General features: G+C 41.8%; 1 protein-coding gene across 9 annotated transcripts in view; it reads right to left on the bottom strand.

Annotated features, from left to right (window-relative positions):
* CD58 (CD58 molecule) overlaps positions 1-12005 on the bottom strand; it is a 51641-nt gene that overhangs the window by 38047 nt on the left and 1589 nt on the right. For 4 of the 9 annotated variants that reach the window (XM_040596399.1, XM_040596398.1, XM_040596397.1 and 1 more), the window contains exons 2-4: positions 5279-5578; positions 4383-4637; positions 1624-1719 (exon numbers count right to left, since the gene is read on the bottom strand). In XM_040596399.1, the coding sequence (XP_040452333.1) occupies positions 1624-1719; positions 4383-4637; positions 5279-5578 (651 nt within the window). The remainder of the gene's footprint in view (positions 1-1623; positions 1720-4382; positions 4638-5278; positions 5579-12005) is intronic. The other 5 variants (XM_040596403.1, XM_040596404.1, XM_040596401.1 and 2 more) reach the window with 4 other exon arrangements.

The following is a 12005-nucleotide window of genomic DNA, read 5'->3' as shown; positions in this document are numbered from 1 at the left end:
GTTTATTCAGCCTAAATAAAAGAAGGTTAAGGGGATGGCTAATCACAGTCTATAACTAACTTACATATAAATCAAAGGAAATTCCTTGTCGCGACGGAGGGAAGGCACAGTCACTCAAAATGAGTGATCAGCAGACTTCGTTTATTGTGCCTTACAGTCACCTTTTATGCCTTGTTATAATTAGCTCATACATATTACAAAAGTTAAGCTCATTATTGGTTAGTTGCCTAAATACCAAGCCCGCCCCTAGTTTCTCTTCTGTAGTTATCTGTTCCCACCTGCAACATTTTTTTCCCACCCCAATCTTCCTGTTATTGTGTAACAAGAACAGCCAAGGATAGTGTATTTTTGATTTACTTCAGATAAGCTGAGAGCTATGTGCATTTTTATCCAGCCAGCTGGACTATGTCTATGTGACCTTTTTCAGCTAGCCAGTTATCCACAATTCCTCTCAGAAGTACAGAACAAAAAGACAGGAGGCAATGGCTGCAAGTCACAAAAGGGAAATCCCTAACAGAAATGAGGAAAATATCCTTCCCCACGAGGGCGATTCAGCACTTGAACACACACTGAAAGAGGCTGGGGAATTTCCATCCTTGGAATTATTCAGTTTGACTGGACAAGGTCCTGAGCAACATGATCTAGCTTTCAAGCTGGTCTTGCCTTGAGTAGCAAGTTGGATGAAACCACCAGGGATTTCTTCCCACCTAGTTTATTTTATGATTCTACGCCAACAGAAACTAAATGGAGAATGATCAGGAAAGCATAAGGTCCACACACAATATACATTTATATATGCTCATCAATTAGTCCTTCCCAGACAGGAGATGCATCCCATGCTCTTCACCCTGCAGCCACCCCCAAGTGGTGACCCCATCTGGAAGCCAACAGGAATTTTCCATGCAGAGCAATGTATTCCTGTTTGGGACTCTCTCAAACACAAAGAGAAGAGATGGTACACCCCTCTTTTTCAAGCCGGAATACAATCTGACCTCTTAACCTAAAAAGGTGGCAGCAAGAGATACACAGTGATAGCCTACCATTACCATTTCCAAATAAGATGTCAGATTTATAAAAAAAGATACTTGAATTCAGTGTAGGGATGGATCAAGAAACAAATCTAGAACTCCAAGATGATGGCAATACAGGCTGACAGGAGGCACAGAAGTCCCTATGTATCAGCTGAGCATGGTTGTCAGCTTAGACTCCACATAAAGTATTTAAAAGCCCCTGGTGTAAGCCTGTCCCAACAAGAAATCTGCTCTTGAGGGCAGCTTTATGATGCTGTCAAAAAAAGGCAGTGAAAGCACACTCAGGTAGAAATAGGAGAGGCCACAGATATTTGTAAGCAGAAACACACAGTAAATGAAACACCTAGTCTGAAGGAGAAATATGAAAATATAAACTACAGTGTTTCCCAGTACAGAGAGCCCAGTGTCCGAATGCAAGAAAGTTCAGTATATTATTTCCTTCAAAACTATTAGCCTTTGCCTAAGATGTACTTGTTTCTACTACTGTATTTACAACAGATTCCATGGTCAGAAACTTCCATACATCCTACAGAACTTTAGATCAGCATAATCTTGAAGCATGTTAAGCTTAATTAGGAAATGCTATACATACCTCTGCTGTATAGGAACCCTACTATTACTACAGATAGCATGAAGACAACAAAAGCTGGTATAAGAGTATATCTGCTTCTGTTGTGATAGCCAATTCCTTTAAAAAAATGAAATAAATAATGATTGGTTAGTTAAAAAGCAACTGTGTGACACACTACTTCAGTAGAAATACAACCTTGAGTACGTTTTATAGCCATTTGTAATTTTAAAAGACCAAAACAAACAAAAAACCCCACACAAACCTCAAGAAATTAATGTACCAGAGTCAGTTATTAGCAAAACCTTAAGGCAGTTCCCAGAAAGTTACATGGTAAGTACCTTAGTTTAGTGAAGGCACATCACTGCTTGAAAGGCAACAGCTATTCTGTTTTTTGGTCTATGAAAGACCAAGCCAGATCTCAGCCAAATGACATTTCAGCAGTTAACTTGTATCAGGTTTGCATGACAAGGTTTTGGTGGTGGGGAGGCTGCAGGGTTAGCTTCTGTGAGAAGATGCCAGAAGCTGCTACCATGTCAGACAGAGCCAATGCCAGCCAGCTCCAAGAAGGACCTGCCACTGGCCAAAGCTGAGCCCATCAGTGATGGTGGTAGCACCTCTGTGATAACATATTTAAGAAAGGGGGGAAACTGTTGCACAACTGCAGCCAGAGAGAGGCGTGAGAGGAGAAATAAATAACTCTGCAGACACCAAGGTCAGTGAAGAAGGAGGGGGAGGACATGCTCCTGGAGCAGGAGATTCCCCTGCAGCCCATGGCAAAGACCACAGTGAGGCAGGCTGTCCCCCTGCAGCCTATGGAGGCCTAAGATGGAGCAGATATCCATCTGCAGCCTGTGGAAGACCCCACACCAGGGCAGGGGGATGCCCAAAGGAGGCTGTGACCCTGTGGGAAGCCTGCGCTGGAGCAGGCTCCTGGCAGGACTTGTGACCCCATGGAAGAGACCCATACTGGAGCAGTTCTTGAAGAACTGCAGCCTGTGAGAAGGGCTCATGTTGGAGAAGCTCATGGAGGACTGTCTCCCATGGGTGGGACCCCTTGCCGGAGCGGGTGAGGAGCGTGAGGAGGAAGGAGCAGCAGACACAGCATGTAACAAGCTGCCTACAACCCCCATTCCCCATCCCCCTGCACTGCTTGTGGCGAGGAGGTAGAGAAATCAGGAACGAAGTCGAGTCTGGGAAGAGAGGAGGGGTGGAGGAGAGGTGTTTAGATTCATTCTTGTTTCTCATTATCCTACTCTGATTTTGACTGACAATAAATTAATTTTCCCCAAGTCGAGTCAGTTTTGCCTGTGACTGTAATTGCAGAGCGATCTCCCTGTCCTTATCTTAACACAGGAGGCTTTTGTTGTATTTTCTCCCCCCATCCTTTTGAGGAGGGGGAGTGATAGGGCAGCGTGAAGGGTACCTGGCAGCCAGTCAGAGTCAACCCACCGAATGCCTCATTTCTAAGTCTCCAGCACATAATACCAGTGAAGGAGGAAGAATCCTACACTGGTAAACCATGAAAGTGGCTTTTGCATAGACATGGGAAATTTTAAAAGGTAAGCCCCAGGCTGAGCTGAAGCTCAGCTGAGGCTGTCCCAGAGCAATAAGCAACAGCAGGAACACTCTCTTTTCTCCTCTTTATATCTGTCTGTGAAGGAGGAAAAGTAGTGAGCTCATTGACTCATTCACAGACTAAGTAAGAAATTATTTTAACTAGTGGCTGCTAGATGATTCACTTGAAACAACTGAATAATTTCATTCCAGTTCATGGAAAGCAGTACAAACAGCACAACAGTTCATTAGCATTAATTATATCAGGTCAGAAGGTTCAAAGAGATCTTCTAAGTGTGTCTCTCTCTTTACAACCTCCTTTTGAGCAATAATAGTGAGGTGGGTTGTTGCAACGGAGGGAAGACACAGTCACTCAATATGAGTGATCAGCAGACTTCATTTATTGTACCTTACAGTCACCTTTTATGCCTTGTTATAATTAGCTCATACATATTACAAAAGTTAAGCTCATTATTGGTTAGTTGCCTAAATACCAAGCCTGCCCCTAGTTTCTCTTCTGTAGTTATCTGTTCCCACCTGCAACATTCTTTTCCCACCGCAATCTTCCTGTTATATTTTTGCTTTACTTCAGATAAGATGAGAGCGATGTGCATTTTTGTCCAGCCAGCTGGACTATGTCTATGTGACCCTTTTCAGCTAGCCAGTTATCCACAGTGGGTGTCAGTCTCTTTTCCCAGGGAACAAACGATAGGATGAGAGACAAATGCCTCAAGTTGCACCAGGGGAAGTTTAGACTGGATATCAGGAAAAATTTCTTCTCCAAGTGACCAAGTTAGGTGGTCAAGCATTGGAACAGCCTGTCTAGGGAAGTGGTTGAGTTGCAATCCCTAGAGGTATTTAGAAGGTGTGTAGATGTGGCGCTTCACAACATGGTTTAGTGGTAGACATGGCAGTGCTAGGTTTATCATTGGACTCTATCTTAAAAGGTCTTTTCCAATCTAAATGATTCTATGATTTCAAGTCACAACTGAAGGATTTATTCTGTTGAGATCCCTGCAAAAAGTGTCTTTCCAGGGGGATCAAACTGTCAATCCTATACCTTTCACCAACCTTAAACACACTTTTAGTAGACAAATCACTTCTGATGCTTTTTACTTTTTAAACTCAACTTCCTCAGAAGTCAGTAGAAATCTCACAATCAAAGCCTATGCTGCTTCCCAACCTAGCCTCTCAGACTTGCATATACAGCCTGACCGATTCATTACCTTCTCTACCTGAAAAGCATTGAGTCAAAGAGATTTCAGAGCTCTTTTCCGTTTGAGAGAATCTAATGAAACATGCAGCTCTCTCGGAGGCATCAACGTCCTTCTTAGATATCACAACTTCCTGGGTGTGACGAGTGTCTGGAAAGCGACTGAAATTCCAAGTGTAATGCAGAGTCTTCTGGAAATCTGATATACATACTAACACAAGGTTATCACCGCTGATATTGCACCTTATTTCAGGTTCTGAAGGTGGAGCTGAAAGGAGAGAAAACACTCTGTATTACTTTGGTTATAAACTGCCTTGAACTTTAGCACAGGACAAGGGCAGGAGCAACAAAAGCAGCAGGAGTGCATAGTGTAAGGTGTGCATGTGTGTGGACACACGTGTATGAGAGAAATGACTTTCTAAAAGTGGATCTGTTTGCGGTTCTTCTGTGTCTCATTTGAGACTCCTCATGGTTCATTGTCAACGGGACTAAAATACACACTGGTCAAATATATTTCCCAAAGACTACTATGAAGCTGCATAGATCTGCGCAGGATAGTATTACAGATATTCAAGCACATATAATATGCCTGCAGAAGCATCTTTAGTAGATACATACTGCCTGGGATAACTTGGCCAGCTTGCTCAAAGAGTTTGGTTATCTACCTGAAAGCACACAGTGTGCCATCTACATGCATTCTAGAAATCATTCCAAGGTGAATAATGATGGGCACACAAATCAGATACCACCTTTTAAGATGTGTTTAACGTGCCTAAGTGACTTAACAATAAAGCCCAGTAACAGCCCCTCCCTATTTCTGTTTGCTTCCCTGACAAACAACCCCCTTTGTAGCCTTCTTAAAGTTAATAAAGTGATACAAATTCTTTATGCAGTTCTTCCAGTATTTACCTAATACAGCAAGTCTGAAGGTTAAAACATAACTTTTCTTCATGGAATCCACGTAGTCTAACATGTATGTGCCAGTGTCATTGTTCTCCAAGTCAAATATAGTCAAGCACCCATTCTCCTCATTAAGCAAACCTCTGTTACGGAGAGAAGTAAAATATGTTGTTTTGTTTTGCCCTTCCCATTCAGCCACTTTATCCTTGTTTTTCGTCCAAATAATTTCCACTATTTTTTGGTCTATTTTTACTGGAAAAGTAAAATTTTCTCCCACGATGCCAAACACGTCCTCACAGTAGATGTGTGCTACAAGGGAAAAAAGAAAAAAGTTATTTTAACAATTATTTTATAAACTATTGCTTGACTAATGCTGTATGCACTTTTAGATACATTCAAATTTAGGTTAGAAGCACATCACAATGTTGCATATTTGTCAGTTTGGGTCAGTTGAAGAATTACCCAAACCCAGCCTGCCAGCACAATCATGTGACAGGCACCACATAGGGATCAGTTTCCACATTCTGGTACCAGGTAGAATTATTGTCCTAATCTTCTTCCCCAACCTAAAGTCCTCTACCCTCAGTACTTTCCCTCTGTTCGTTTGAATTAGGCCTCCTGCCCATGGCCTTGTGAAAAAGTTGAAATGAAGAATTGCTGTCACCAGCAAAAATCTCTCTATCACAGCATCTTGTTGCAGAATGCTCAGGCTGAAGCTCCTGCCCAGCAAATGAACTGCAGTTTTTCCAGCATGAATATTCACAAAGTAGTGAAAAGCACACTTCTGACACAAAACTGCTACTTGATTCAAAGCACCTGCTCTAAAATCATGGGGATACTAGGGATTTGCCTTGGAAACGTCACTTAAGCAAGTTTATTTCACAGCCAATGTATGTGAAACAGCATCCTAACCTCAGAGATCCTGCTTGCTGCTCTGCTAGAAATGGGAGGTGTCCAGAAGCCTTAACTGCTATCAGTTTTGAATCAATCATATTCTGCTAAAAAGGCCCAGGCACTCAATGTAAATAAACAACAGAAAAGAAGAGGGATAAGAGATTGTCTCTACATGTGTAAAAAGAAATCTACTGATCTAACAGACAAGACAAAATTCTGCTGTGGGACAGAGATACTGTAAACCATTAGCATCTCTGTCCCTGCTTCGGTCTTCAGTCTTCAGCAACCACCTCCTACTTCTGAATGGCTCTAATCATAAGACTACTCCCATGGCAGACATGCACATGGACACAAACAAAATCATGTCAATACTAAGTTCAAATTACACTTGCATTAAGGACTCAATTCTGCTCCACAGTAGCTCGTAAATTTTTACTACTAAGTTAAAAGAAAGGCGTAATTATGATATAAATGAGGTCTCACATTAAGGCAAGATTTCCAATATGCACCATCAAAAATTTCCCTTTGAACAGTAACTGCATGGTAAAAGAGAAGAAGACAAATATTTCAGAAGCCTACTCCTCAAGTCAACTGCTCCCAAGTGACAGCTACTGTTTTAGGTTTCTTTTGGACCTTTTTCTTTTATTTTATTCTTAAATGGCATTAAGTCAAGAACCCACCAATTCCTATATCATTCTGTGCTTCCCTTGCTTCTTATGTCATCATGGTATGAAAACTTACTACTGTTCATAAATCAGTGCAGATACTACAGCTTTATCACACCAAAACAAGTCGCTTCCCTTCAATGTATGAGTTCAGAAAACAAACTACAGCCCATCTTGCTCCACATCCTATCTCTATTCCATATGAAAGCAGCCAGGAGGTCAGCCAGGCCAGTCATTAAGATTAGGTTCCCCATCATCAAAGAACAATGCTTGCCAGCATACCGAGTGTCCTGTTCTTCTGCCTGGTGCCACATCACAGAAACAAAGACTTTCTCAAACAGGAGAATGAAGGCAAGCAATGGGAAACACACTTCTGACTGTTTGGATCGAAAACTGCACATGCAAGTCTTCTCCATGCCTTACTACTTATGGACTATTCAGTTTGTTTGCAATTTACCCATGAAAGCACTCTTACTCCATTACAGTATCTACTTTCCATCTGCACTTACACAGTGGCCTTTTCCGGACACAGGAATTGGGAAAGTAAATAGGGCAAAGAGGGCTTGGCCATCACTGCCACATCTTTTCAACACAACCCACCTGCCTTTCTTTGTCTTCTATCCTGTTCAGACAGGTTTATACATCTCACTTGCTCCTGCTGCCCCAGTATGAGTATCTCTTTCCACCCATCTCAAATAACAATTTCCAGAAAAGAACAAAACCCAGGACAGAACAGAGGAGCTCCAACATTTGTATTTGGAGACCACAAGGAGGCAGGATGCTGGGCGCGATGAAACACTCATGATCTGATGAGGACTGGACTCTTGTTAGAGACTTCTGTTTCATAAAGACCATTTCTAGGAACACACTTTCCTCAAGAAGTCATCTCTAGCCTAGGGACCTATAGTAGTCCCAGCATGGAGAAAAACTCCCTGTTTTACCCACTGTGAAATTCTATCTCTCAGTAACTTTGGCTTACAGACACAACCAAGCTGTGGTGGCTTAACATCAGCAAACTGTCCTGGTTTCAGCCAGGACAGAGTTAATTTTCTTCTTAGTAGCTGGTGCAGTGCTTCCTTTCGGATTTGGTGTGAGAACAATGTTGATAGGACACTGATGTTTCTGGTTGTGGCCCAGTAGTGTTTGTACTAAGTCAAGGACTTTTCAGTTTCTCAGGCCTTGCCAGCGAGAAGGCTGGACAGGCACAAGAAATGGGGAGGGGACACAGGCACGACAGCTGACCTGCACTAGCCAAAGAGGTAATCCATACCATATGACATCACGCTGAATATATATAAGCTGGGGGAAGAAGAAGGATGAGGGGGGCATTTGGTGTTACGGCATTTGTCTTCCCAAGTAATCATTATGCATGATGGAGCCCTGCTTTCCTAGAGATGGCTGAACATCCGCCTGCTGACGGATAGTAGTGAATTAATTCCTTGTTTTGCTTTGCTTGCGTGTGCAGCTTTTGCTTTAGTTATTAACTTGTTCTTATCTTAGCCCTCAAGTTTTATGTTCCTTTCCAATTCTTCTCCCCATCCTTCTGGGTGAGGGGGGAGTGAGCGCGCATCTGCATGGTACATAGTTACCAGCTGGGGTTAAATCACAACACAAGCGTGAGCCAAGCCACTGCAGTTGTTGACAAGAGCAAAGTAAGAGGAAAGCAGCCATTTGCTGGGGACTGAGAACAGGAGGAAAGCCAGCCATCACTGCTTAGCCAACCACCAACAACTTCCTAAGCCTGGCTGCTGAAGCATGTAACCTCTCCATGTCTTTGCTCAGTCATAAGGGCCAGGCTGGAGTTATGAGGGAAAGATTGTTTCTTCTTTAAGTCAAGAAATAAGAATGAAGGAAAGCAGAGCTGAAAAGAAAACAAGTTTTCCCTCCACAGCTTCTGCTTGGGATGGGGGAGCACTGCCTCCTTCAGCACTCTGTTCTTGCTGGCTGGAGAAACAAAAGCTTGACAGCAAAGAAATGAAGAGCTCCTGCCCAAGGACACTCAGGCCTTTCTCCTCAGACAGAAGGAGACCATTATCTCCATCTGTCTAAAACTAGGGACTGGGCACTTCTCTGCTTCCCTGCTGTGGTGAAGTGTGAAGAAACCTCCCATTCAATGCCGTCAGCTTCCTTTTTTCAAGGACATTATACGTAATACAGAAATGTTGCGTAAGGTCTCCATCACATATTTTTGAGCTTCTAAAGAAAGCATGCGTCATCATATTTTTTCTAATAAATTTCCAAGGAACCATTCCCCCTGCTTTCTACTTCATTTTATGCAGAGACAGATTTCCTATTCCACTGCAGCTAACTTCTCTGCTGTGAGCAAAGAGGAAGAGGTAACAGCCAAGCATTTTTTCATACGCTCTTTTCAGAAAGCTAGAAATAAGAATTATGTTTCTCTGCTTTCTCCCTCTCTCCTTATTGCAGCCTATTATTCCAAGATAAAGTTCACACAACAAGGCAGTGTTGTGCTAAGGCTTCCAGTAGCCTCTACAGAAACCATCAGACTACCTGCTCCTGTATCTCCTTCAACACACTCCAAATTCCTTCTTATGCCATGTCTTTGTGTTTTATCCTTCCAAACCAATCACATAACAAAAGCGTTACTGACAAAGAGAAGGTACGTGCAAGCAAAGCCTCTTCTGCAAACCCACCCACCTCATGCTGTCTACATCATTTTCTGTTCCCACTTCTCCAGCAGGAAGATACCTTTCCCTACGCAGCCTTCCCATCCTACCCAGGATTCAGAGCCATGGTCAAGTGTTCTGCCTACAATCATCAGCTGAACCACGACAGCAGCACGGGTGCGCAGATTTGGCCTGCAGCAAACAGCAAGCCATGAATCTTAGCCTGGTTTGCAGTACATGAAAACATTTCTGATTTTGTCATGTTTGACAACTACTCAGCTGATGCACGTAACCTGGAACTCCGTGCTAACCAAATCGTGTCTCTGAATGCAGAGCTTGAATTGCAGCCTACACAAGACAAGGCACAGAGTAGCAGGTCACCCATACAACCTAGTGTGCTATACTTGATGTTTTAATATTCACCTGAATAATTCTGGCTCTTCAAGCATTTTAGCAGGCTAAAGGTATCCACATTCTATTCAGACTAAGTGAGTGGAATTTAATATTCCATTTATCAGCAATAAATGCTTCATATATTTGTCTGCTTGATATGATTTTCTTCACTACTTTTCTTGGAGCTGATGTAAGGCTTAGTTATTCTGGAAAACTTCTGTAAACTAATCCCCTTTTTATTTTTAATGCTATCATTATCATCTTTTTTGGTCTCAAGTACCCATTTGAAATGCATATATGTACATACTAGGTCTATACCAGCAGCAGTTAGGCTCACATATTAACATTAAGATGTTAATGTTCCACCTGCTAAAGCTGGGTGGAAAAGCACTTGCTGATTAGCTTACAGCAAGCAACAGTCTGCCTCAAGATTTGATCTTTCTAAATACTGGATTTTTCTTCTGGTTTTTGTAACTTCCCCACTACCCCTTTTTTAGGATTATTTTTTTTTCCAGATTGTGATCTCTAAGCAGCAGAGTATTACATTCCCTCCTAACCCTCAGAACCACCAGTTCCACAGAACCCTGAAATAAATGTTCAGTCCAGGACTATCAGAATATTCACCCATAGCCCTGCTAATTCCCCCAGAGCCCACAAACACGACCTGCTTTCCCCAAACTCCAGTAAGAAAGCACTTAGACCCACGGTAGAGCCCACTCATAGGGAGTGGGTGGGTGCAGACACCACACACACATGCATACACTTGCTTTTTGTCCTTTCTGCAGTCTCAGGGTCCTGCTCTGTTGGCATCCTCCCCGGACCGAGCCCTTGTCATTCACCTTCTGACAACTAATGCAATGAGCCAAACGCAGTGAATGCCCAGGCCAACACATGGCAGCATGAGGCAAGGAGGGGGAGGGAGGGGGCTGGGAATCCTCCCTCTTGGCAATGGTGAACTATTAGGGAGGATCACTGTGGCCTGTAGGATACTGGTAATTTTCAGTCTCTGGCCTTTGCCTAGGGACAGAACCAATTTGCATTTAAGCCTATCCTGAACTGCTAGGGAAAAAAATACAACCACAGTTCAAATCCTCCGGCCACTTACTCCCAGCATCCGGATACCACTCCTATGCTGTACTAGCACAGTCTTTATGTAGCTATATGATCAACGGTACTGAGAAAACGTCTCAATTACTTTCTTCCTTCAACTGAGTTAATTTTCAGCCAGATCATCTTTGCAGTTCTCTTTATAAAGAATAGCACAAAAAGGTGGCATACAGGGGAACTGTTCTTGTCCTGTGGCAACACCAACTTACATGTATTCCAAACTACAACCTCTGCCTTACGAACCGTGCATCACCCAGACAGCCTACAGCCACACCACCTTGAACATGGCCAACATGGTCTCATGAGGCCGTAAACTGACAGAAGTAAGATTTAAAAAAAAAAAAAAAGAAAAGAAAAAAAAAAACAAATCCACATACAATTTTTTTTTAAAAAACCACACTGTCAACTCTCAGGATCAAAGAAGGCTGTGAATGCAATCCAGAGATAATCCTGGCTTTCATAGGACTAAGAACATTAATCACATTAAGCCAAGTAGCTGTCAGCAACATTTTTCACTCTGTATTCACTCTACAGTGTTAAATATCAAGGGCAAAAAAATTACTTGTTTCTTTTTGGTTTTAATATAATATTTTATATATTACATTAAATGTATTATTTTAATTAATTTAATAATTAATTTTATTATTTATTATAAATTTATATTTATAAATATATAATTATAAATATATATTTATGATTATATAAATGTAATTATACATTTATAATTACATTATAATTAATTAATATAATGTAACAGCCACAGGTCTGGAGGCAAAGATTTATCAAGAGTTTTTATTATCAAGAGTTTTTAAGCAAGGAGCAGAGGGGGTTTATTTGGTTGGGGTTTTTTCTCCTTTGTGAGAAAATCAGAACTTCCTCTGTTTATTTTGAAAAATTCAAGAGTAAGGAAACAGGACAATGCAATCAGGTGTCAGTTTCGTACAGCTGATGACTGATTTTTCCATTATATGATTTAAAAATGTGTTTAACATTTCCATCAACAGCCTACCAAATAACAACGTTCTACAAGCAAACTGAATTTGTTAGTTC

This window comes from Falco naumanni, chromosome 5 (assembly GCF_017639655.2).
Source record: "Falco naumanni isolate bFalNau1 chromosome 5, bFalNau1.pat, whole genome shotgun sequence".
Taxonomy (NCBI): domain Eukaryota; kingdom Metazoa; phylum Chordata; class Aves; order Falconiformes; family Falconidae; genus Falco; species Falco naumanni.
The sequence above is the reverse complement of the archived record's forward strand: the minus strand, read 5'-3'. Positions and strand labels throughout refer to the sequence as shown.